The 27977-nt window shown below is 47.7% G+C and overlaps 1 protein-coding gene across 3 annotated transcripts in view; it reads right to left on the minus strand.

The window, feature by feature from the left end:
• ATM (ATM serine/threonine kinase) overlaps positions 1 to 27977 on the minus strand; it is a 434777-nt gene that overhangs the window by 289678 nt on the left and 117122 nt on the right. For all 3 annotated transcript variants that reach the window (XM_063951603.1, XM_063951598.1, XM_063951604.1), the window contains exons 12-21: positions 25308 to 25400; positions 24030 to 24255; positions 22066 to 22191; positions 21791 to 21916; positions 21173 to 21262; positions 9486 to 9645; positions 3823 to 4019; positions 2844 to 2926; positions 2609 to 2764; positions 2453 to 2528 (exon numbers count right to left, since the gene is read on the minus strand). In XM_063951603.1, coding sequence (XP_063807673.1) covers positions 2453 to 2528; positions 2609 to 2764; positions 2844 to 2926; positions 3823 to 4019; positions 9486 to 9645; positions 21173 to 21262; positions 21791 to 21916; positions 22066 to 22191; positions 24030 to 24255; positions 25308 to 25400 — 1333 coding nt within the window. The remainder of the gene's footprint in view (positions 1 to 2452; positions 2529 to 2608; positions 2765 to 2843; positions 2927 to 3822; positions 4020 to 9485; positions 9646 to 21172; positions 21263 to 21790; positions 21917 to 22065; positions 22192 to 24029; positions 24256 to 25307; positions 25401 to 27977) is intronic.

Here is a 27977-nt window from a genome sequence, read left to right on the forward strand (position 1 = left end):
GGCTGGTGCTGAACCACCCGAGAGAAGTGACCCAAATAGACCCCTTGCAGTTCACATACTGAGCGAACAGGAGTGTCGAGGATGCAGTTAACTTGGGGCTGCAGTACATCCTACAGCACTTAGACCGACCGGGCTCTTACGAAAGGGTCCTATTTGTTGACTTCAGTTCGGCATTCAACACAATTGTTCCCAGTATCCTGCAAGCCAAACTCCTCTCCTTAGGGGTCCCAGAATCAACATGCTTCTGAATCGTCGACTTCCTGACAGCAAGGAAACAGCTGGTGAAAGCCCGGTCATTCACGTCTAGTGCACGATCAGCACGGGGGAACCTCTAGGATGTGTCCTCTCTCCCCTGCTCTTCTCTCTATATACCAACGACTACACCTCGGTCGAGCAATCAGTAAAAATTATAAAATTTGCAGATGACACCACCGTCATTGGCTTAATCAAGGACGAAGACGAATCTGCATACAGACGCAAAGTGGAACGGCCAACACAGTGGTGCGGCAGGAACAACCTTGACCTAAATCCCCTCACAACAGTTAAGATGGTGGTGTACTTCAGAAGGAAACCCAATGTCATGCAACCACTGGTAATAGCCGACAGCGTGGTTTCGTGGGTCGACTCCTTCAAATTCCTAGGGTCAAAAAATTCCCGAGACCTTAAATGGGAACCCAACACAAGCACTGCGGTAAAGAAGGCCCAGCAGCGGATGTTCTTTCTGAGGCAACTCACGAAATTCAACATCCCGCAGAAGCTGCTGCTCATCTTCTACACACCAATCGTAGAATCGGTCCTATGTTCCTACAGTCTGGTGTGGAGCCGCCAATGAGAGTGACAGACGGAGGCTGCAAAGGGTGGGGAGGACAGCTGAAAAGATTGTTGGGGCTGACCTTCCTCCCATCCAGTAATTATACCAGTCAAGGGACAGGAAGCGAGCGGAGAAAATTGTGGCAGATATGCAGCACCCAGGTCACAAACTGTTTGAACTGCTTCCATCAGGCAGACGCTACAGGTCCATTCCAGCGAAGTCGACCAGATCCATTAATAGCTTCTTCCCACTAGCTGTCCACCAGCTGAACAATATATAAAAAGTCTGACATGTATAATATGTATATATGTCGAATCTATAGTACAATTGCTATGTGCAGTATGAACTATGCGTAATGTTTGTAATGTATGCTACGTTTTTCCCACTTCTTATGCTTTGTATTCCCCCTTCATGTTGCTGCTTGGCGATGCACTGTACCGCCAAGCTCCACTGGGACAGGGACTAATGTGTATGGCCAAATGTTCTCCGTATATTTATTTCCTACTACATGTACACACATATACAAACAAGGGTATATTTTTGCAAGTGCCAATTAACCTACCTGTATATATTTGGATTATGGGAGGAAACCTGTAAGAAACTCACGCAAGCATGGGGAGAATATACAAGCTCCCCACAGTTAAGGCCATGATGGCAACAGTGCTGTGAGGCAGTAATGCTATTCATTACACCTAACGTGCTGCCCAAATGAAGCATGGGAAACAACAATAGAAATACCGATTTCAAGGTACAGTAGGTCCTGCAGTTCAATGTAGAAATCAATGATCTCTATAATAAGTAAATGTGTCCACTATGCAGAGGATAAAAGGACTCTGCCAGGAGAAACTATATATACAGTATAAAAACGTGTTTGTGTGTGTGTGTATGTGTATGTGTATGAGTGTGTGTGTGTGTGTGTGTGTGTGTGTGTGTGTGTGTGTGTGTGTGTGTGTGTGTGTGTGTGTGTGTGTATATGACTTACAATCTGGAAAACAGTACTGTGGGGATAAGACACCCCAAGCACCCCTAGGGGTGGGGGTAGGAAGGGAGTGACATGTAAAAATCCATAGTTTTCGGGCATAACTCTGGAATACCAGGAGAAATACAGAGGCACATATGGGCAGGGGCAGAGGCACCCACGGGTAAGGGCAGAGGCACCCACGAGTAAGGGCAGAGGCACCCAGGGGTAAGGGCAGAGGCACCCAGGGGTAAGGGCAGAGGCACCCAGGGGTAAGGGCAGAGGCACACATGGGTATGGGGAAGAGGCACACATGGGTATGGGGAAGAGGTACACACGGGTAGGGGCAGAGGCATACGGGTAGGGGCAGAGGCATACGGGTAGGGGCAGAGGCATACTTTAGTTTCAAAGCTAAGCAAGGAGACCTAGGCCCCTCTGACAGAGTCAGCTTGCAAACCTAACATATTTAACATACAGCGGACGGAGCTTGGCCTGTCGTCCCAGCATTTATAGCACTGAGCAGGGCAGCATCAGAGGTGGGAAGGGACAGAGAAGGAGGCGGATTATTCTCCTCAGCACCAGCATTATAACAGCATCAATCCAAGCAAACCCAGAGGTGCGGCCTGACAAAGATTGGCATTATTCACATCTAACACACAACATTACTCTAGGTTCAGATGTACCTCGATCAGTGTCTCCATGCAATTCACAAGTGGGACTCGCACCAATGCTGTGTATTTTCCATCCCTTGCTAAAAGCCTGTCAGGTACAAAGATTACATATGGATTACATACTAATCAAACATGCCTCAGGATGATCATCTGTTCTGTAATTCCTACCAGAAAGCCTGAATAACACTGAGGAGCTGCCCATCAGCATCGCTAGTGTCTTCAGTATCCTCCTGATTCTGCCCCAGGCACAGCACGATGGGAAGAAGGCTGGTGAGAATCACAGCGCACACCTCCTGGTCTCGCCGGTAGGAGGAGCACACTTCCCTAAAGGGGTGCAGAGGGTGAGACGTTAACACAAGACAGGTACCAGGTAACAACAGGTCAGTCTGGGAATAAGACTTACGCCAGAGGTTTCAGTAAAGTATTAATGTCATCCACTGGCAGAGCAACGTCCTTCACAGGCAGGTCATTTAGCACCTGTAAATACTACAAGGAGAGATAAAATACAATACATATAATTAATTTAAAGTGAAATAGATATCTGCTGTAATCTGTTTATATACTCAGCTGAATTTGTAATATGCTCTATAGATCTTTATGGTTACAATCACAGTGGTCAGTATTTCTCTACAGTGCAATTACAGCACCTGTGCTATTTGGAAAACCCACTAGCATACTCTTCATTTCAATTTACCAGTGCTATTCTGAGGAACTGATTCGTTTTCTATATAGAATTAGTATCAGTGAGTCTTTTTGAAGCATCCTGTTCCCTTGATTGAATGATAGTAGTTTCAGGAAAGGGGGCTGTTATACTGTAGGTGAAGCAAAGTTTTTTCAGCAGGCTCAAGATCACGGTAGACACTCATAACAGTAATACAGAATACAATTAAATTGCACAAACAAAACTGCATTTCAAAGTACTAAAAGGAGAGTGTTCACTTTAGATCAATTTTGTACACAGATGAGATACAGAGAGAAGGAGCGATGAGGTTGACAAAAATGAGACCGAGAGAGAGAGACGGGATGGGCGGATGACACAGAGATGAAAGACAAGACAACAGAGATGAGAAGATGAGAGACAGGATGGGGTGGGTGGATGACACACAGATGAAAGACAGGAAGACGACATAGATGAACAGAGAGACCGAGAGGGTGGGAAGACAGATATATAGAGGGCAGGGGGAGGGGTGAAGGGGAAAGAGATGAGAGACAGGAGAAAGAAAATCACTGAAACAATGCGCACAATAAAACAGCAACCCGGCGTATGATGAGTCCAAGATACTGTTGATAGATTTACATTTGATACTAGAAGTATAGTATAAACAACTGTAGCGACAGTTAATATTAGCTGGGTTGGCAGCAGCTCATAGTACTCATCTCACCACATGGAGATGTAGAGGTTTGCTCATGTCCAGCGACGTATCAATGAGATTCAGTAGTTTCCTCCTTATATCAGAAGGCCTGAAATTGGCAGTATGGTTGGCGTCAGCTGATGCACAGAAGCAGAGGAATTGCAGGGTCTGTAACAGCACCATCTCTGATTTGGTCAGATGCTCCTCTGACAAAGGGCTCACAGCACCTACAGAGACACACACAGGTCTGACACTATAATAGTCCATCATTTGTCATTTCACACAATGCCATTTTACACATGAAGGACTACATATATGTTTAAGATCCCTACTCTCTGCTCTTGACTTTGCCACTTACTTCACATCCACAATAAACTCCATATATCAGGACATCACATCCCACCAGAAACCAGTCACTTCCTTTCCCTTACCACGCCTCCCCATCCTTCTTACCAACTCTGACATCTTTTTCATAGTACCTGGGGAGGAAGTCATGGCACTCACCCATTCCTCAACCCCCACCACCTCCTCACATGACCCTAACACCCTCCTGCCTCCTTTAATACCTCTCTCCTTCTGCCTGTTCCCTTCTTGCCCACCTCCTCAATCTATCCCCTACCATTAGGCACTGTCCCATCTGCCTTCAAGCATGCACTGGTCTCCTCTATTCTTAAAAAACCTACCCTTGATCCAAACACCCTCTGCAACTACCAACCCATCTCTCTCTTCCCTTTTGCCTCCAAATTCCTTGAGCGTATTGAAAACAACCACCTTACTGCCGTTTTTTCCTCCCACTCACTGCTTGACCCATTCCTGTCTGGCTTCCATCCTCTCCACTCCACTGAAACCGCCCTCACAAAAGTCTGCAATGACCTCCATGCTGCCAAATCTGGGGGCCACTACCCTCTGCTTATTCTTCTTGACCCGGTATACCACTCTCTCCTGCAAATCCTTGACTTCCTTGGTCAGCGTGATACTGCCCTTTCCTGGTTGATCCTCTCCTTTTCTCTCTCTATCCCTACTCTTTAGGTAAACTCTTTAGCTCTTTTGGAGTTCCAATATCATCTCTATGCTGATGATACTCAAATCTACCTTTCCTCCCGTGACCTCTCCCCACTCGTGTCTCCAACTGTCTCTCTGCTATCCCTTTTTGGATGTCCCAGCGCTTTCTTAAACTTAACATGTCTAAGACTGAGCTGATCATCTTCCCACCCTCCCGCACAACCTCACCTCCCACAATTTAATTATCTACTGATGGCACTATCTCCTCTAGCCCCCAAGTGCGCTATCTTAGAGTAATAATTGACTCCTCCCTCTCCTTCAAACCACACATTCAGCACCTCTCACAAACCTGCCATTTTCAGCTCTAAAATATTTCCAGGATCAGACCATTCCTCACCCAGGACGCTACGAAGACCCTTATCCACGTAGTGGTCATCTCCAGACGGGACTATTGTAATCTCCTCCTATCTGGCATCCCGGACAAATGCTTCTCTCCACTCCAATCTATCCTCCATGCTGCAGCCAGACTCATCTTCCTTACCAAACACACTACAGTCACCTTCCCTCTCCTACAAGCCCTTCACTGGTTACCATCCCCTTTCTGAATCCAATTCAAGCTCCTCTCCGATATACATCTATGACCTTATCTCCCTTTACACTCCCACCTGTCCTCTTAGCTCGGCTAATGCATGTTGCCTCTTCTGCCTACTGGTTACATGCTGAACCCTTTCTTTGGAATTCTCTACCTCTCCCCCTCAGACTCTCCACAACAATTCAAATGCGCTCTCAAGATCCACTTCTTCACCAAACCCAGCCAACTCCTATCCTAACCCTTTGTTCCACGCTGTGTACCCCATATGTGTCACCCCTGTCTGTCTACCCCTCCCTTTTAGAATGTAAGTTCTCACAAGGGCCCTCTTCCCTCATGTACTTTTCCTTCTCTTACTGAAACCATCTTCGACAGCATCAAAACTCACTGTTATCTGTCATCCTGATATTTATTTCAGTGTCTGCTGATGCAGCAACAATATGTTTATGTACCCTGTACTTGTCCTATATTGTCTTCAACTGTAAGTCACTGTTTTCCCGTTTTACTTATTAATGTACTCAGTAATTGGGCGCAGCGGATCCCTTGTGGCGCCATATAAATAAAGGATAACAATAAATTAATATTTCTGGTACACTGTTAGAACATATTCTATTTTAGATTTTTCATAGTACAGGTTGAGTATCCCTTATCCAAAATGCTTGGGACCAGAAGTATTTTGGATATCAGATTTTTCCGTATTTTGGAATAATTGCATACCATAATGAGATATCATGGTGATGGTACCCAAGTCTAAGCACAGAATGCATTTATGTTACATATACACCTTATACACACAGCCTGAAGGTCATTTTAGCCAACATTTTTAATAACTTTGAGCATTAAACAAAGTGTGTCTAGATTCACACAATTCATTTATGTTTCATATACACCTTATACACACAGCCTGAAGGTCATTTAATACAATATATTTAATAACTCTGTGCATTAAGCCATCAGAAAACAAAGGTTTCACTATCTCACTCTCACTCAAAAAAGTCCGTATTTCGGAATATTCCGTATTTCGGAATATGTGGATATGGGATACTCAATCTGTACTGTATTCTCTTTAAACAGATTATTATTTTGTTTATATTTACCCAGGGCCGGATTAAGCCCTTGGGGGGCCCAGGGCACCCAAGACAGGGGGCCCCCCCACCAGCAACAACAACCCCCCGCAGGGGCAAAAGCAGGATTCGGAAGGGGGTTTCCTTTGATGCACACACAAGTGTATGTGTGTGTGTGTGTGTGTGTGTGTACGTGTGCGCGTATATATATATATATATATATATATATATATATATATATATATATATATATATATATATATATATATATATATACAGTGGTCGAAGTGGAAATTTTGAAGTGGGGGTATGCAAAAGTCAAGGACACAATTATGCGGTCACACAAAAGGGGGCATGTCCAGTGTAGTAGAACCCCTTATACTATCTAGTACTGGTCTCCCTTTCACATTATAGCACATGGTACAAGCGGAGATTCACATTGTAGCACACTGAATGAGCAGAGATTCACATTATAGCACACTGAATGAGCCGAGATTCACATTATAGCACACTGAATGAGCCGAGATTCACATTGTAGCACACTGAATGAGCCGAGATTCACATTGTAGCACACTGAATGAGCCGAGATTCACATTGTAGCACACTGAATGAGACGAAATTCACATTGTAGCACACTGAATGAGCCGAAATTCACATTGTAGCACACTGAATGAGCCGACATTCACATTGTAGCACACTGAATGAGCCAAAATTCACCTTGTAGCACACTGAATGAGCCGAAATTCACCTTGTAGCACACTGAATGAGCCGAAATTCACATTGTAGCACACTGAATGAGCCGAAATTCACATTATAGCACACTGAATGAGCCGAAATTCACATTATAGCACACTGAATGAGCCAAAATTCACATTGTAGCACACTGATTGAGCCGAAATTCACCTTGTAGCACACTGAATGAGCAGAAATTCACATTATAGCACACTGAATGAGCTGAAATTCACATTATAGCACACTGAATGAGCTGAAATTCACATTATAGCACACTGAATGAGCAGAAATTCACATTATAGCACACTGAATGAGCCAAAATTCACATTGTAGCACACTGATTGAGCCGAAATTCACCTTGTAGCACACTGAATGAGCAGAAATTCACATTATAGCACACTGAATAAGCTGAAATTCACATTATAGCACACTGAATGAGTCGAAATTCACATTATAGCACACTGAATGAGCCGAAATTCACATTGTAGCACACTGAATGAGCTGAAATTGTGACAGCAGGGACAGCCAGAGTGACGACAGAGAGAGAGAGTGTGACGACAGGGAGAGAGAGAGAGAGAGAGAGAGAGAGAGTGACGACAGGGAGAGAGAGTGGTGATAGGGAGAGAGAGAGAGTAACGACAGGGAGAGAGTGACGACAGTGACAGCAGGGCGAGAGAGAGTGACGACAGAGAGAGAGAGTGACGACAGTGACAGCAGGGAGAGAGAGTGACAGTAGGGACAGGGACGGTAACGACAGGGAGATAGGTGACAGCAGGGGAACATTACCTCATTTGTTGTGGGTGAGCGGCGGGTGGTTGGCGGCGGTGAGCGGCTGGTGGCTGGCTGCGGTGAACGGCGTGCGGTGGGTGGCTGTTGGTGGTGAGCGGCTGTGAGCTAGTACAGTGCTCTACACAGCCGCGGCCGCCGCGCAGGGACGGGGAGCAACATGTGCAGCAGGATGGCCACTTCCCTCGCCTCCTGCTGCACTTTAATTTACTAATTTCCTGGTCAGTGGAAGAAGTGGCGGTATACCATACCACCGTATACTGCCCCACTTCGACCACTATATATATATATATATATATATATATATATATATATTTATTTACACACTTCAAAAGTATATCACTCAGCGGGCTTCTTAATCACATATCACAAACGCCAGCTAGTTCAGCAACGTTTCGGGTTTTATTTACCCTTTGTCAAACAGCACATATACGACAAAAGGGTAAATAAAACCCGAAACGTTGCTGAACTAGCTGGCGTTTGTGATTAAGAAGCCCGCTGAGACTGAGTGACATACTTTTGGAGGTTTATGTGAAAGCAGTGTAAAGAGCATCACAGCTGCTGATTAAGGAGAGGGAGTGCCGGCCAATCGATTGGTATGTGTATATATATATATATATATATATATATATATATATATACATACATACATACATACATACACATTACATAGATCTCATACACCCACATACTCACAAATACATAACATACACATAAAACACATACACACACACATAGAAAATATACACACATACATATACACTAATAGAACATATACATACAGTATACACAGATAGAACACCACCTGTGCACACACTTACATTGAAGCCTGAGGAAAGGGGTGAGGAATGGATGCCACAGCCAGGAGATATTGCTGGGAGCCAGGGACACAGTTCACCATTAGGCCCCGCCCCCACGGCAAAAAATGCCGTGATTTGCGGGTCGCCTGGAGGGGGCGGAGCCAATATATTGTGTTGCTATAACAATTATCTCTAATTAGCTCCACCCCCTCTGATCCGACCCCCGAATCGCCGTATACAGCTACAAGGGGGCGGGGCTCCGAATGCCTGCCGTAGGACCGGACAGCGGGCATTGAAAACAAAAACATTTGGGCCACGCCGCCACCCCCCTATTTTCTCCTCACCCCCCCAAGCGCAGCACAGCACAAAGCCAGGCTGAGACAACGGCAACAGGAGAATTCAGTGTTAAGGCTCCACGCTGCAGCAGGGAGGAGAAGACTCCCGGCTGCTGGAGAGGGAGGTGTGGATTTTGCGCTCCCCACTCCTCACGGGTCAGTGTCAGATACAGGGCAGAGGGGACAGCAGCACCAGAGCGGTGCAGAGCAGCTTCGGCTGGGGAGCCCCTTTTGCCAGGGGGGCCCGGGGTACTGACCCCCTTGGCACCCCCCTTAATCCGGCTCTGTATTTACCATATTAGTAATGAGAACAATACTAACATACAACTTTAAGGAAGGCAATATCTGTGCCTTTCCTGTTGGCTTTAGTGGTCTGTTTGCCTACCAGTGCCATACTGCAGCTCCCCGTAGTCTGTGCTTTCTGCAGCCTCAGTAGCAGAGTCATCATCAAACAGGTCCACAACTTGGTCTTCTGCAGCCGTTCTTGTGTCTACGTCCATGAAGTCTTCTTCTGTGGCCTCTGCAGTGTGCCCACTGCTTGTTATCTACAAAATTATTTATCAGTTGAAACGTAAATGGTACTGAATACAAAGTATATTACTTATGGGATAAATAATCGGGTACCTTTATATGAAAATCTGAAATTAAATTGGGGTGAGGGGGTATTTAGACTACATTCCTATGATAATCCTTTTGGTTACAGTTATTTCAGCAATGCTTGTAGTTTTCTTCCATGTCTCAATCTGATATGTGTTTATTTCATTCCTTACACAGTTCTTATTGAAGATTTAAGTTACATAGTCTTCCTTTGTGTTTGATATGGCATACGGTTACTAACAGATTCTGCATTTCCCTATATAACCATCTGCTGCGCCACTGGCTGTGAGAGATGCAAGCCTGATGAGAATACGTCCGCCCAGCTTTGGGAGAGTCAGCAGCTGAAGGGAGTGTCAGCTGAGGAGAAGGCAACATGAAAAAGAAGAAGGTGTCAGTAAGCAACAGAGGGGCAGATTTATTAAGCCTGGTGAAGTTATCACCTTCCATTTTATCACTTCACCAGGCTTAATAAATCTGCCCCAGAGTGATTTGAGTCAAAAAATGGAAGAGAGCTCTGTGTGTGTGTGTGTATGTATATATATATATATATATATATATATATATATATATATATATATATATATATCTGCAGTGAAGCAGAATGAAATTGCAGCTGAGATCTCTAGAGGACAGAGTTAGTACTCTAACAAACTGCTGACAATCTGTGAGTAACTGCTTCTGGACTGTCCACTGTCACATATCAGTGTCAGAGAAAACAAGAGATGTACTTGCTTATTTATTTCTTACAAGTCAAGGCACTGTGTTTGTTGGAGGCTAACACCCAGAGGCGGCTCTAGGGGCATCTGAACAGGCTGGACATCATTCTAATTCGCAATTTCGATCTGCAGCTTTATTGCAGCCACTGTAGCTGTAGTGCACTGGCAGATCTGGTGCAATAAAGTTTTTTTCGTTCACTGTGGTGCCGCATGCGTTACATCATGACACTAACCAGCACTGATGAGGCAGGTAGAGCAGAGGAGCTGTGACGATGAGCAGCCAGAAGACAGCAGCGGGCGGCCAGAATACATCAAAGAATATAAGCATACCTCCCAACTGTCCCAATTTTGGCAGGACAGTCTAGTTTTTCAGGCACTGTCAAGCTGTCCCAGCCGCGGGCTGATGTGTCCCAGGTGGGGTGGTGGGAGTTGGGATCCCCACTCTCACTTGCATGTGGCACTGTGTCTATTCACTGGGAGAGAGGGACTGGGGGCATGGGCAGCAGACACAAGAGGTTGAGGTTGTGTGAGATGAGGGAAGGGGATCACAGCACCACGAAGCCAAACTCTTCTGTGAGACCGTGCCCGTTACACAATGCCAGGCCCCTTTTTTATGTATGCAAAAGCTCCCACATAGGATGGGGAGGCACCAGACAAAATCTTGCCTAGCATACCTCCCAACAATGTTACTCCTGGAGGCCAATAAAGGGGTGGAGCTTCATGGCAAGGGGGCATGGCCTTTTAACACCCCCATTCTTATCACTGTGGGGGCATGCCCAGCACTCTAATACCCCTTTTCCACTTGTAGCACGGGTCGCAGCCGGGAGACTGACGCGGCTGCGACCCTTGCTAGAGCCCCCTTCTACACTAGAGCTCACCAACCCGGCATATTGATTCTCCGCAGGAGACATGGGCACAAAGAAAGAACTTTAGGTATGGGTGTGCACTGGCTCCTCCCTCTATGCCCCTCCTCCAGACCTCAGTTAGAGAAACTGTGCCCAGAGGAGACGGACAGTACGAGGAAAGGAATTTGTTAATCCAAGGGCAAGATTAATACCAGTCCACACCATTCACACCGTATAACTAGGGTATACACGAACCAGTTAACAGTATGAAACAACACAGCATCAGACAGAGACTGATGAAAACTGTAACATAACCCTTATGTAAGCAATAACTATATACAAGTCTTGCAGAAGTAGTCCGCACTTGGGACGGGCGTCCAGCATCCTCTACGGACTAGGAGAAAAAGATTTACCGGTAGGTTTAAAATCTTATTTTCTCTTACGTCCTAGAGGATGCTGGGGACTCCGTAAGGACCATGGGGATTATACCAAAGCTCCCAAACGGGCAGGAGAGTGCGGATGACTCTGCAGCACCGACTGAGCAAACAGGAGATCCTCCTCAGCCAGGGTATCAAACTTGTAGAACTTTGCAAAGGTGTTTGAACCCGACCAAGTAGCAGGTCGGCACAATTGCAACGCCGAGACCCCTCGGGCAGCCGCCCAAGAAGAGCCCACCTTCCTAGTGGAATGGGCCTTAATCTTGGTAACGGCAATCCAGCCGTTGAGTGAGCCTGCTGAATCGTGTTACAGATCCAGCGAGCAATAGTCTGCTTTGAAGCAGGAGCGCCAACCTTGTTGGCAGCATACAGGACAAACAGTGCCACTGTTTTCCTGACCCTAGCCGTTCTGGCTACGTAAATTTTAAAAGCCCTGACCACATCAAGGGACTCTGAATCCTCCAAGTCTCGCGTAGCCACAGGCACCACAATAGGTTGGTTCATATGAAAAGATGAAATCACCTTAGGCAAGAATTGAGGACGGGTCCGCAATTCCGCTCTATCCATATGGAAAACCAGATAGGGGCTTTTATGAGACAAAGCCGCCAATTCCGACACTCGCCTAGCCGAAGCCAAGGCTTACAACATAACCACTTTCCAAGTGAGAAATTTTAATTCCACTGTTTTAAGTGGTTCAAACCAGTGCGACTTAAGGAAACTCAACACCACGTTAAGGTCCCAAGGCGCCACCGGAGGTACAAAAGGAGGCTGAATATGCAGCACTCCCTTCACAAAAGTCTGTACTTCTGGGAGAGAAGCTAATTCCTTCTGAAAGAAAATGGATAGGGCCGAAACCTGAACCTTAAGAGAGCCTAATTTTAGGCCCAAATCCACTCCAGTTTGTAGGAATTGAAGAAAACGGCCCAGATGGAATTCCTCTGTAGGAGCATTACTGGCCTCACACCAAGAAACATACTTTCGGTGATAATGTTTAGCTGTCACGTCCTTCCTAGCCTTTACCACAGTAGGAATGACCTCATCCGGAATGCCCTTTTCCGCTAGGATCCGGTGTTCAACCGCCATGCCGTCAAACGCAGCCGCGGTAAGTCTTGGAACAGACAGGGCCCCTGTTGTAGCAGGTCCTGTCTTAGAGGAAGAGGCCACGGATCTTCCGTGAGCATTTCCTGCAGATCCGGATACCAGGCCCTTCGTGGCCAATCTAGAACAATGAGAATTGTGTGTACTCCTCTTTTTCTTATTATTCTCAACACCTTGGGGATGAGAGGAAGAGGAGGAAACACATAGACCGACTGGAACACCCACGGTGTCACTAGGGCGTCCACTGCCACCGCCTGAGGGTCTCTTGACCTGGCGCAATACTTCTGTAGTTTTTTGTTTAAGCAGGACGCCATCATGTCTATCTGGGGCATGTCACGTCTGGCAGGGTTTAAGGATCCGGCAGCTGAGATTTGCCCGAGGGGGTAGCAGGCTGTGAATGAACCAGATGAGGGGGCTGGATATAGTTCCTTCGCATGGGACACGGAGCAATGAAGAACATAGGCGGGGTTTGAGAGTCAATGGAAAGTATTTATTATGTACAGGGCTGAGGTAGGGAACTGAGGCTGAAGCACAATGGTTAAAGACGTGGCTGGAGGTGAAGAACTGCGGACTGTGATTTGAAAGACGAGACTGTAGATGATGAACTGTGGAACTGTGGATGGTAGTTGAAAACGTGGCTGGAGACAAGGACTGTGGACTGTGGTTTGGAAAACGAGGCTTGAAGATAATAATCTGCAGGCTGTGGTCAGTGGTACAAAGGCGTGGAGGGTGAAGGAGATCTGTGGAGTGTGGCTTGAAAGACGAGGCAGAAGACCGGGGCCGACTGTGCCCAAAGAGTCTTACTGGACCGGGTTTTCCAGGAGCGCTTCCACAGGCAGTAGCAGGCAAGAAACGGCAGGGCTGCAGCAGCAACAGAGAACCGACCAAGCAGGATCAGGAGGAACCAAGATACAGCAGGAATCCTGGGAGCACAGGCTAAAGCACCTACAACAGGGTTGTAACTTGAAGCACTGGCATCCCTGTCCTAACCCAGCCCCCTTTTATAGGGAGAGCTTCCCCTGGATTGGCTGGAAGAAACAGGAAACAGGAACTATGCTTAAAATTTGGTCTCCAACATGGCGGCGCCCAGTAATGCAGACCTTTTTGCAAAGCCACATTGCTCACCGCCCCTGGTCTCCAAGCAACGGCCCAGCAAGAGCGACCCGCTGCAGCGGCATCCCGCCGCCACGAGCGGACCCCCTCACCTCCGCTGCCCACGGATCCGGCGCAGCAGCCCACCCCCGCCGCCGCCCGCACAACGCCAAGGAAGCCAGCCCCGTGGCCCCAGCGTACCGGTAAGACTCCGGACGCTGACAGGGCAGGCCCCACTGACTTGCAATCTGTGCGAAGACTTCCTGATGAAGTCCCTACTCTCCTGGATGTAGATCGTGTCTGCTGAGGAAGTCTGCTTCCCAGTTGTCCACTCCCGGAATGAACACTGCTGACAGTCCGCCTACATGATTTTCCGCCCAGGGAAGAATCCTGGTGGCTTCCGCCATAGCCACTCTGCTCCTTGTGCCGCCTTGGCGGTTTACATGAGCTACTGCAGTGATGTTGTCTGACTGGATCAGAACCGGTAGGTCGCGAAGCAAAGTCTCCGCTTGACGAAGGGCGTTGTATATGGCCCTCAGTTCCAGGACGTTGATGTGGAGACAAGTCTCTTGACTTGACCAAAGACCTTGGAAGTTTCTTCCCTGTGTGACTGCTCCCCAACCTCGGAGGCTCGCGTCCGTGGTCTCCAAAACCCAGTCCTAAATGCCGAATCTGCGACCCTCCAGAAGGTGAACACTCTGCAGCCACCACAGGAGAGATACTGATGAATCTGTAGATGTGACCCGGACCACTTGTCCAGTAGGTCCCATTGGAAGGTCCTCGCATGGAACCTGCCGAAAGGAATGGCCTCGTAAGATGCCACCATCTTTCCCAGGACTCGAGTGCAGTGATGCACCGACACCCGTTTTGGCTTCAATAGGTCCCTGACCAGAGTCATGAGTTTCTGGGCCTTTTCTATCGGAAGATAAACCCTTTTCTGGTCCGTATCCAGAATCATGCCTAAGAAGGTCAAACGGGTCGTAGGAACGAACTGTGACTTCGGAATATTGAGAATCCAGCCGTGTTGCTGTAACACCTCCAGTGAAAGTGACACGCTGTTCAACAACTGCTCTCGTGATCTCGCTTTTATTAGGAGATCGTCCAAGTATGGGATAATTGTGACCCCCTGTTTGCGCAGGAGCACCATCATTTCCGCCATTACCTTGGTGAAAATCCTCGGGGCCGTGGAAAGCCCAAACGGCAACGTCTGAAATTGGTTATGACAATCCTGTACCGCAAATCTCAGGTACGCCTGATGAGGTGGATATATGGGAACATGAAGGTATGCATCCTTTATGTCCAGGGACACCATATAATCCCCCCCCTTCTAGGCTGGCGATGACCGCTCTGAGCGATTCCATCTTGAACTTTAACCTTTTCAAGTATAGGTTCAAGGATTTTAAATTTAAAATGGGTCTGACCGAAACGTCCGGTTTCGGGACTACAAATAGGGTTGAGTAATACCCCCTCTCTTGTTGAAGCAGGGGAACTTTGATCACCACCTGTTGAAGACACAATTTTTGAATTGCATTTAAGACTATCTCCCTTTCTGGGGGAGAAGCTGGTAAGGCCGATTAGAAAAACCGGCGAGGAGGCACCTCTTCGAATTACAGCTTTTAACCCTGGGAAACAATCTCTATTGCCCAGGGATCCACCTGTGAGTGAACCCAGATGTGGCTGGAAAGTCGAAGACGTGCCCCCACTGGGGCGGACTCCCTCAGCGGATCCCCAGCGTCATGCGGTGGATTTTGTAGAGGCCGGGGAGGACTTCTGCTCCTGGGAACTAGCTGTGGATGGCAGCTTTTTCCCTCTGCCCTTACCTCTGGCAAGAAAGGACAATCCTCGTGCTCTCTTCTTTTTATTTGACTGAAAGGACTGCATTTGATAATGTGGCGCTTTCTTAGGCTGTGAGGGAATATAAGGCAAAAAATTTGATTTACCTGCCGTAGCAGTGGAGACCAGGTCCGAGAGACCTTCCCCAAACAATTCCTCACCCCTGTAAGGTAAAACCTCCATATGCCTCTTTGAGTCGGCATCACCTGTCCATTGTCGGGTCCATAGGACTCGTCTAGCAGAAATCGACATAGCGTTGACTCTAGAACCCAGTAGGCCAATGTCTCTTTGAGCATCCCTCATATATAAGGCAGCATCTTTAATATGACCCAGGGTTAATAAAATGGTATCTTTATCCAGGGTATCCAATTCCGCAGATAAGGTATCTGTCCACGCTGCTACAGCGCTACAAACCCAAGCCGACGCTATCGCCGGTCTGAGTAAGGTACCAGAGTGTGTGTAAATGGACTTTAATGTAGCCTCCTGCTTGCGATCAACAGGATCCCTGAGGGTAGCCGTATCTTGGGATGGCAGTGCTACCTTTTTGGATAAGCGTGTCAACGCTTTGTCTACCCTCGGGGAGGATTCCCACCATATCCTGTCCTTAGTCGGGAAAGGGTACGTCATAAGAATCCTTTTGGGAATCTGCAGTTTCTTGTCTGGAGATTCCCAAGCCTTTTCAAATAACTCGTTCAGCTCATGAGAAGGGGTAAAGGTTACCTCAGGTTTCTTTTCCTTATACATGTGTACCCTCGTGTCAGGGACAGGGGGTTCCTCTGTGATATGCAAAACATCCTTTATTGCAATAATCATATATTGAATACTTTTTGCCAATTTTGGCTGTAACTTTGCATCATTGTAGTCGACACTGGAGTCAGAATCCGTGTCGGTATTAGTGTCTACTATTTGGGATAGTGGGCGCTTTTGAGACCCCGAGGGTCCCTGCGACATAGGGGCAGGCAGGGCCTGACTCTGCATAATTCCTGGACTCAGCTTTGTCCAACCTTTTGTGCAATAAATTTACATTAGCACTTAAAACATTCCACATATCCACCCAGTCAGGTGTCGGTGTTGCCGACGGAGACACCACATTCATTTGCTCCACCTCCTCACTAGGAAAGCCTTCTACCTCAGACATGCCGACACACGCGTACCGACACACCACACACTCAGGGAAACCTCTTATCTGAAGACAGTTCCCCCACAAAGGCCCTTTGGAGAGATAGAGAGAGAGTATGCCAGCACACACCCAGCGCTAACGACCCAGGAAAAAACACACTATATGTTTACCCAAGTAGCGCTGTAATTATCTATTTGCGCCAAATTATGTGCCCTTCCCCCCCTTCTTTAAAACCTTCTTTCACAGTGTAAGCAGGGGAGAGTCCGGTGTGCTGTGGAGAAAATGGCGCTGGTGATTGCTGAGGAACAAGCTCCGCCCCCTCAGCGGCAGGCTTCGGTCCCGCTTAAAAATTCAAAATATGGCGGGGGATCTCTTATATACAGCGCCCAGCCTGTATATAAGTTTATTGCCACCTTTGGAGGTCCATATTGTTGCCCAGGGAGCCCCCCCTGCGCCCTGCACCCTTACAGTGACTGCCGTTTGTGTGTGCTGTGTGGGAGCAATGGTACACAGCACTACCGCTGTGCGTTACCTCAGTGAAGATCTGAAGTCTTCTACCGCCTTTGAAGTCTTCTTTCTTCACATACTCACCCGGCTTCTGTCTTCCGGCTCTGCAAGGAGGACGGCGGCGCGGCTCTGGGACGAACTGCGGGGTGAGACCTGCGTTCCGTTCCCTCTGGAGCTAATGGTGTCCAGTAGCCTAAGAAACAGAGCCTAACTTAAAGTAGGTCTGTTTCTCTCCCCTCAGTCCCTCGCTGAGGGAGTCTGTTGCCAGCAGGCTCCCTGAAAACAAAAAAACTAACAAATACTTTCTTTTCAGGAAAACTCAGGAGAGCTCCCTGTAATGCACCCAGTCTCCTCTGGGCACAGTAATAAACTGAGGTCTGGAGGAGGGGCATAGAGGGAGGAGCCAGTGCACACCCATACCTAAAGTTCTTTCTTAGTGCCCATGTCTCCTGCGGAGCCAGTCTATCCCCATGGTCCTTACGGAGTCCCCAGCATCCTCTAGGACGTAAGAGAAAGGGGTATTAGAGATGCTTGGCTGCCCCCAGGCTTTCTCATACAATGTGTATAGATGCCGTAAGCATTGCACAGCATCTATTCACACCCCGCTCATGCAGAGTAGCGGTACCTATGTTTTCCGTCAGCTACCACCACCCCCCTTGCGACCCTTGGATGGGATCAAATGTGGTACAGTTGGGAGCTCTGCCAACAGCCCCAGGCTGAATAGCAGTTGAGAAGTTACACTGGAGGGACAGCAGGTGCTGCAAGTATCTTACGGTTTTAATGTCTGTGCTGTAATAATCTCTACTGTAGAATGTTCTTGAATCTGGACTCATCCATATTAAGCTTTATGGATGCCAGCAACTGACAAGCGACCATTTGCTCCCAAACACTGGAAAATGGGCAAAACCTGTCCGTGATTTTACCAATTTGTATAAATGACAGGTTTTGTCCAATTTCCAGTGTTTGGGAGCAAATGGTTGATTGTCCGTTGCTCTCATCCATTACCAGGTTTTCATTCCAACCACAGATTATCTGCCAGATAATTGTATAGTGTATGCCCAGCTTTAGTTGTGCAAGTGAAGTAATGTCTGTTTGCTGAAACGGCACTGCTTACAAAAGGTATTCTGCATAAAGCTTCTCAGTGTGCTTGATGGCTGATCATGAAGCATATTCTGCAATGGGTTATGTAACCAGGCATCCCAGACAGAGTGCAATAGTCCTGTTAACAGAGACCAGTCACTAGAGACCAGTCTGTCAGCTAAACGCCTGGCTGCGCTGTAAGGCGCTCCACAGCCATTTTTTTTTTTCTACTGGAGCTGCTGTGTGTGACGCCACAAAGGGCGCCTAAAAAATGATCCCGGCGTGCCCCCGTTCAGCTCACACTGCCAGTGGAATGCAGCGTCGCCGCCCCAACGATGGCCGCCACTGTCAATCACCCTGCAGATGCGGCCGCAAGGTGAAGGGTCGTGCAGACCACCGAATGGAGCTGCTGTGTTCGAGTCTCAATGACCCCCAATATAACAATGGTGAGTAATATGTTTCAAAGAAATCCACTCACATTCCGCAGTGACAATGGAAATGAAAACAGAGAATTTCCTAGTAAAGCTTGGCAGAGAGAAATATATCAGAGCAGAGATGTAACTGGGCTCTAATGCTCCCTGTGTCGGTCCTGCCCCCCTTGAGCATGACATCAATGCATAGGAGGTTGGGGTCTGCCAGGACCTGGAAGCACAGCAGTGCGTTGAGTGGCTAGAAGATGGCCCACACAGCTGTATACACTGCAGTGGGTGGTATTCATGTGAACGGCGGTCGGGAGACCGACAGTCACATGACCTCCTCCACCATCCCGACCCCTCACTATCCCGATGGTCGGCATGCCGACCAACAGGGACTATTTCCACTTGTGGGTGTCCACGACACCCACAGAGTGGGAATAGAACACGTGGCGACCGCAGGTCGCCACCGAGCCCGCAAGGGGCTTGCTGCACCCGCCCCTCCCCACCGGGATCCCGGCGTCGGTAAGCTGACCGGCGGTCTCCTGACTGCTGGTCAGCCATACTACACCCCACTGCAGTTAGTGTCCAAATAACGCTATGTGCGGCACTGCTCCGGCGATACCGGCTGCAGGGTGCTGTTACAGGCTTCCTGCTAGCTAACAGTAAGGGCCATGGGAGCAATGACTGTGCTGTACACAGAGCCCCGCTCTCCGTACAAAGGCACCAATTGCACATACATAGTTACGCCCCTGCACCAGAGCAAAATGGGGTAGCTGATAGATCTAAAATGTACTGGACAACGCATCATGACTACTTATTTACAAAACAGATTATTCTCCAGAACAGTGCAGCAACCTCCTGATGAAATTTAGCATGGTGAGAAATCTAGCAAGAAACCAACTGTAGTTACAGTATCTGCGTGCAGCAGAGTCTCTAAATCTGTATAGGAAGTGCTATAGATGTGTCCTTATACATCTTTGCCTGCAATGCAAACGCATCGCAGGCAAAAAAATTCCAGCATATTGTGGAATTCTCGGGAGCGTGAATACGCATGCTCCGGCAGGTAACACCAGAAAGTCGCTAAGCGCACGCAGGTAGCGGGAAGAGGACGCTCCTGCTGCCATGGAGGGGGACTCAGCGGGGATGTATGGGCTCAGGTAGCAGGATGATAAGCTCCTGCTACCCGTTGTTGTTAGCTTTTGTGGCAGCGTTCACGGGTGCGTGCGCACGATTAATAGCAGACAAAAGAATTGTGGCAGTGCGTGTTGCCACGCCACACCATGCTGTTCTTTTGAGCAAAGATGAGTGAGGACACATCTGTACGATGCAGTGGTCGCAGCCGTTTCCCAGTCCAAGTACCACTGTGCTCTGTATACAGACTCAGTTGCACACAGATATACAAGTGTTGCATATCAGATTAATCAGCAGAGTCCTCTGGAGCGTCCTAGCTGAACTGCGTTGCAATTAAGATGCATTTTTTACATCAGGACCTGGCGGCTCACTCACGCCAGGCATCTCACGTTGTGTGGCGTATTGAGGCTAGATGTATGAGGACACATCTGTAAGTTAAAATTTGTTCCAGTGATTTGTGAAACCCATACCATCTATTGGAATCTCCATTACTCTGAACTACAAAACAGGTCACCTGTATATCACATGAAATACAGAGGAGGACTATGGGCCTGATTCAGAGCCAAAGTACAGCTTACTAATAACATGATCTACAAGTTTGTAACTATAGATTGCATTGTCACACCATCTTCCTATTCACTAAAGCAATTAATAAAGTGTGTAAAATTAAATAAAGTTTTCTCGGGTACCATGATTCTGAAGCCAGATTTACATGGTGGGGGTGGGGGGGGGAGGGATGCCCCCCTCCCTTCCTGAGGTTTAGTCGTAGTCGCTACCCCCAGAGGGTTTGCCATCGCTGCTACCCCTGGAGGGTTGGGGGAGGGTTAAAATACTTACCCCGTCCGGTGTCGGGATGCCGCTGTCAGTCAGGTGACCACCAGCATCCAGACCGCCGATATTACATAACAAACCCATCTTAGGATATACAATTCATCGCTCTTATTTTCAGTTGCACTAAACAACTACGACCACTGCAGGGGCCTGCAGGTCAGGGAAGCAAATCCCAACCCCTCTTGGGGTTAAACTGCAGGCACTGGCCCCCACGCATTCTCAGAAGAGCACTGACCTCAGGAGGGTGGACCATAACTGCCAGAGCCTCCTCCAAATTTTTCTGCGGGACCAAGTAATTGCATGTTCCGTTCCTGAATGCTTCTCTTTAAACCAAAAATACTGTATACTAGAATCTTTTCATTAACTTACCAAGTGTCTACAAATGTCATACAAATCAGTTAGCATCCTCTGTGTAATAAGGCGAAGGAACAGATCTGTGAAGAACCCAGCTGGACCAGTCTACAAAGAGAACACAGCAGTCACTCACTTAGAAAACTCATTTCTGTGCCTCAATTTGCCTTATTTAGCAGGTGCAATTTTATTTCACAAATTTCAAAGTACCAATAAAGCAAAAAATATATGATTGAAAAAAGTGGACATTTATCAATCAATCAAGAGAATGGCGCTCAAAGTGGGAACTGCAACCACATTTGAATATTGTGCAAATATTTCCGTTTTTGCTGGAGTCAGGTAAAGTAAAGTAGTGACTGGTCCAGTCCACTGTGCTAGCAATTAAAGGAAAATTCCACCCAGAAGTGAACTGAATAAGTCAAACTAAAATGCTAAACATTAAGTACTTGAATTGTTATTAACTACACGATCCAGCTTGCCCACCGCTATCTCCAGTGGTCAGGGAAGACTGTGCTCATTACTGCTGGCAGTGTACTATCGAATAACACATACTGTAGACTGTAGAAGAATTAAGGCGAGTATACCTGGGCCTATAAAACCCTTGTGATACACTAGAAATGAAACGTGACAAATTACCTTTGTACAGTTACACACACAGCTCAGACACTGGGATATTAATGTTTCCAACGAGACAATTCTAGAATCCTCATTTAGTTTTCCCTTTAAGAATGAAGTGCTCTCACTGGCACACTGCATCAGCATCTGTAAAACAAAAACGTGGCACGATTGGGATCCTGCAGCAAACTGTGCAAAAAGTATATTGTGAAAAACAATGCACTTATGCCTTTTCCCTGTAGAGAGCTTAAAGGAAAGGGTGAAACCTACTGTAGGTAAGTGACTGCAGCACTCACCTTTGCTTTTTGGAATAGAGCATCTTTGACAGCATCCTCTACACTGATGACCTCAGCATGGCAGTAACAGGCCAGTACTCCAGTCAACAGGCTTGCACATCGGACCAGGCTATCAGCAGGTGTGGTCTTCAGGAAAGAACAAAAACAAACAAAAAACAAATCATCCATACAGTAACAAGATTTACATTGCACGTACTGGTATATAAATACTAACGTGTAATTGTTAAACCAGCCCTATTTAAATTAAGAAAAACACAGGTATAGAGATCAAAGTGTAATATGAAAATACAGTATATCAATAGTAATATAAAATCATTATACAGATATGTCCAAATACACCTATATGCAAATTGTGCCAAACAGCCCTGTGTAGCATGCCACGGATTTTGTGGCTTAGCTACCGCAAAGCACTAATCCTTATTACCTAGTACACTATAAGAGATCGAACACACACAATTGAGGAAAAAGTATGAACCCCCCCTCCCCCTTTAACCTTTCATCCATTCTCCACCTGCAATTCAGGTTTGTTTATCTAGTGCCTTTGGAATAAACAAACAGAGATTCTAGGAAGTATTTTAATTTTATTACTACTTTTGTTTTTCAATAGTGTACCTTCTGGCACCTCAACCCCCACACAATCCAGGGTGGTTCGATACACGCCATGCATCGCTATGCTGAATCGCATCAGATCTGAGTGTATAGCATAACGTCGCAGGTGGCATCTTTTGCAAAACGATGCCCCTAGTGAAGCTGTGTCTGAGGACTAAGCCTCTGGCTTTGACACGCCAAGAAGACAGAGCAGTCCCCCCGTTTTCTGCAACGCTCCCCATCGCCGCCCACAAACACCAGCAGCACGGTAATCATGCTGAGGATTATGAGGCACTGTGACTGACGTATCTGCTGTATGGAGGCACATGCACACTGGGTCTCCTACACATGCACAGTCCGCCAAGCATTGGGAAACTGCGTGGAAACCAAAACACTCTTTATCAGCCCTTATATGCGGACTTATGCTGGGTACACACTAGGCAATATGTTGTTCGTACAGCCAACGAACGATATATCGTAGCAGCCATCTGCCTGTGTGCACACAATACATCTGTGAATGGCATCCTTCTCAGAAATCTTGCATTGGCCATGCTGCACAGCAGATGCGATATAGGTTACAGATAAACAACACCACGAGCGCATGTACAGTATGCTGGCTGCAGGAACCACTGCAAACAACATCAGAAGTGAGCAGACACATTTAAATGGTTTGTCGGACTGCACATTTTCTGCGCCCGATTGGTAAGTGTGTATGCTTACCGAAGTCATTATATCAATCGGTCTAATCTACTATGTACCCTACATAAGACATAACAGTGAGAAATAAGCAGTGAAATGGGAAGTGGTTAGTATACGGCCAGTTGGGATCCCGGAGAGAACAAAACAGATGAAGGAATCCCGACAAGCGGTGAAATGCTGACGTCAGAATCCCGGTGACACAGGCTAATCTCCCTCTGTAGGTGTCCACGACACCCATAGAGGGAGAATATAACCTGTGGCGAGCACAGCGAGCCACCGTGCCCACAGCGGAGCGAGCCCACAAGGGGCTTTCTAGCGCTGGCCCCACTGGTGGCTGGGATGCCGCTATCGGTATACTGACGTCCACCGGTATATCATACTGAATCCAGTGAGACTGATGAGAAAGTATGCAGTGGCGTATGGGGGCAGAGTGTGCAGTGCACATCTGCCCTTCGGGTCCAGGAGGGCTCACACCACACACAGCTAGACGTCATCATTCTGGTCTTCTACAACAGCCTTACATGGGTGTTATGTCTACTCATGGAGAAATCTCGCAATCGAGCGTTCATTAAATTATATTAAAAAATTGTTACCATACTGGCCAGTAACAGTGCGGCATAAAATGATCACATGTTAAAACGAACGTGACCCAGTTGGTTAGTACGAGTCTCCAGTACCTCAGGGGAGTAGCCGTCATGCAGCTGTTCAAAAACAGTGAGTAGGTCCAACTGCAGCTTCTCCCTGATACACTGATGCACGGTCAGACACGGGGAGCTGCACTCCCTGCCAGGTCCTGAGGCAGCCACACTGGTCGGCACAGTAATATCATTAAATGACGAGAGAAGGAAGAGCTCTTCAGTATCGGAGAAACTGTTCTCTTCACTTGCTTTTCTATGGTGTGAGCTAGAAACAGAAAAAAACACTATGGTGAAAGAGATCAGAGATAAACATTATTCATAGACCGTATATACACCGCTTATCCAGAATATACATCCCTATATAATTTCTGCGGTTATCCCAAAAGTCGTTACTAGTCTGGTCTGGATGACCTGATCAGAGCCATAAGGTGATTATACGGGTAGGGTACGGGATGCCAGCGCTTGGGATGCCGGCGGTCAGAAGACCGTCAGTGGCATCAAAACGAGCAGAATCCGTACACCTGCTAGGCAAGTAATCTAACCCTCGACCCCTACCTGCAGCCTAATTTTAACCCTCTCTGGTCTCACTGAGAGCAGCAGCGGAGGTAAGTTTCCCTTCCATGTCGCTGCTAACACTCACTATCTCACTGGTCGCATCCTGTGCGACCAGGTCAGATAGAGCACTTGCACGCATGGTTGCATCTGATGTGACCATGCCAGGCAAGAGGATCACTTACCTTACAAGTGCTGCTTCAACAGTTCAAAAGTCATGGGACAGGAACCCACAACAGCCTATGGGCCTAATTCAGAATGGAAGGCTGCTGCGGCAGCTTTCGCATGCTGAAGCCCTGTGAAGTGTGCACACGCGCAGAAGCTGTACTGCGTGTGCGCAAACTGTGAGATGCAATGGCATCTTACATCTGCGATTGCCTTTGCCTGAATGACAAGCAGAGGCATTAGTGGGGCGGAAGGGGGCACCAACTCGGCGTTTAAGGGGTGGCGCGGTCCAGACAGCGCAGGAGTGTCCAGAACATTGCGGGGCAGGCTGAGGTGGCTGTATGATGTCACAGGCACATTTTGCCCGACACATGGCGGGTAGCCGCCTGCCTTCGCAGCTAGGCTGTGCAGGCAGAGGGCTACCCTCAATGTGCGAAAGTATCGCCACCGTGTGATGCTTTCACCTGTTTGCGCGGGGGGCTGGACCCGGCATGCGGGGCGGACTTGCCCTGTGCTGGGCGTCCCCCCGCATGTCAGTGTAATGGATCGTAGATGTAGTATTAATATAATAATTTCTATATATTGGCTGTTCGTACTCACCACTCCAGACTTCCAAAATAAGTCATAGCAGCGCCAGAGTCCTTCATTGTGATGCTCACTACAGCTTTCTGGAAGGCAGGGTGAGAAAAGTACCTGTAAACAAAAACAAAACGTAGTGAGATGGTTCTACAATCCTAAATTTCCAAATATGTTATAGTGTAACTGATTTTAATTCACTTCAGTTTTACCACAGATAAAAAATTAAATAAAAAATAAGAATGTACTTACCGATAATTCTATTTCTCGTAGTCCGTAGTGGATGCTGGGGACTCCGTAAGGACCATGGGGAATAGCGGCTCCGCAGGAGACTGGGCACATCTAAAGAAAGCTTTAGGACTATCTGGTGTGCACTGGCTCCTCCCCCTATGACCCTCCTCCAAGCCTCAGTTAGGATACTGTGCCCGGACGAGCGTACACAATAAGGAAGGATCTTGAATCCCGGGTAAGACTCATACCAGCCACACCAATCACACCGTACAACTTGTGATCTGAACCCAGTTAACAGCATGATAACAGAGGAGCCTCTAGAAAAGATGGCTCACTACAGCAATAACCCAATTTTTTGGTAACAATAACTATGTACCAGTATTGCAGACAATCCGCACTTGGGATGGGCGCCCAGCATCCACTACGGACTACGAGAAATAGAATTATCGGTAAGTAAATTCTTATTTTCTCTAACGTCCTAAGTGGATGCTGGGGACTCCGTAAGGACCATGGGGATTATACCAAAGCTCCCAAACGGGCGGGAGAGTGCGGATGACTCTGCAGCACCAAATGAGAGAACTCCAGGTCCTCCTCAGCCAGGGTATCAATTTTGTAGAATTTTACAAACGTATTTGCTCCTGACCAAGTAGCTGCTCGGCAAAGTTGTAAAGCCGAGACCCCTCGGGCAGCCGCCCAAGATGAGCCCACCTTCCTTGTGGAGTGGGCATTTACAGATTTTTGGCTGTGGCAGGCCTGCCACCGAATGTGCAAGCTGAATTGTACTACAAATCCAACGAGCAATAGTCTGCTTAGTAGCAGGAGCACCCAGCTTGTTGGGTGCATACAGGATAAACAGCGAGTCAGTTTTCCTGACTCCAGCCGTCCTGGAAACATATATTTTCAGGGCCCTGACAACGTCTAGCAACTTGGAGTCCTCCAAGTCCCTAGTAGCCGCAGGCACCACAAATAGGTTGGTTCAGGTGAAACGCTGAAACCACCTTAGGGAGAAACTGAGGACGAGTCCTCAATTCCGCCCTGTCCGAATGGAAAATCAGATAAGGGCTTTTACAGGATAAAGCCGCCAATTCTGACACGCGCCTGGCCCAGGCCAGGGCCAACAGCATGACCACTTTCCATGTGAGATATTTTAACTCCACAGATTTAAGTGGTTCAAACCAATGTGACTTTTGGAACCCAAAAACTACATTGAGATCCCAAAGTGCCACTGGAGGCACAAAAGGAGGCTGTATATGCAGTACCCCTTTTACAAACGTCTGAACTTCAGGGACTGAAGCTAGTTCTTTTTGGAAGAAAATTGACAGGGCCGAAATATGAACCTTAATGGACCCCAATTTCAGGCCCATAGACACTCCTGTTTGCAGGAAATGTAGGAATCGACCCAGTTGAATTTCCTCCGTCGGGCCTTACTGGCCTCGCACCACGCAACATATTTTCGCCAAATGCGGTGATAATGTTTTGCGGTTACATCCTTCCTGGCTTTGATCAGGATAGGGATGACTTCATCCGGATTGCCTTTTTTCCTTCAGGATCTGGCGTTCAACCGCCATGCCGTCAAACGCAGCCGCGGTAAGTCTTGGAACAGACAGGGTCCTTGCTGGAGCAGGTCCCTTCTTAGAGGTAGAGGCCACGGATCCTCCGTGAGCATCTCTTGAAGTTCCGGTTACCAAGTCCTTCTTGGCCAATCCGGAGCCACGAATATAGTGCTTACTCCTCTCCATCTTATCAATCTCAGTACCTTGGGTATGAGAGGCAGAGGAGGGAACACATACACTGACTGGTACACCCACGGTGTTACCAGAGCGTCTACAGCTATTGCCTGAGGGTCCCTTGACCTGGCGCAATACCTGTCGAGTTTTTCCCAACGGTTTATAATCATGTGGAAGACTTCTGGGTGAAGTCCCCACTCTCCCGGGTGGAGGTCGTGCTGAGGAAGTCTGCTTCCCAGTTGTCCACTCCCGGAATGAATACTGCTGACAGTGCTATCACATGATTTTCCGCCCAGCGAAGAATCCTTGCAGCTTCTGCCATTGCCCTCCTGCTTCTTGTGCCACCCTGTCTGTTTACGTGGGTGACTGCCGTGATGTTGTCCGACTGGATCAACACCGGCTGACCTTGAAGCAGAGGTCTTGCTAAGCTTAGAGCATTGTAAATGGCCCTTAGCTTCAGGATATTTATGTGAAGTGATGTCTCCAGACTTGACCATAAGCCCTGGATATTCCTTCCCTGTGTGACTGCTCCCCAGCCTCGCAGGCTGGCATCCGTGGTCACCAGGACCCAGTCCTGAATGCCGAATCTGCGGCCCTCTAGAAGATGAGCACTCTGCAACCACCACAGGAGGGACACCCTTGTCCTTGGTGACAGGGTTATCCGCTGATGCATCTGAAGATGCGACCCGGACCATTTGTCCAGCAGGTCCCACTGGAAAGTTCTTGCGTGGAATCT

The sequence above is a fragment of the Pseudophryne corroboree genome, chromosome 2 (assembly GCF_028390025.1).
Source record: "Pseudophryne corroboree isolate aPseCor3 chromosome 2, aPseCor3.hap2, whole genome shotgun sequence".
NCBI lineage: Eukaryota > Metazoa > Chordata > Amphibia > Anura > Myobatrachidae > Pseudophryne > Pseudophryne corroboree.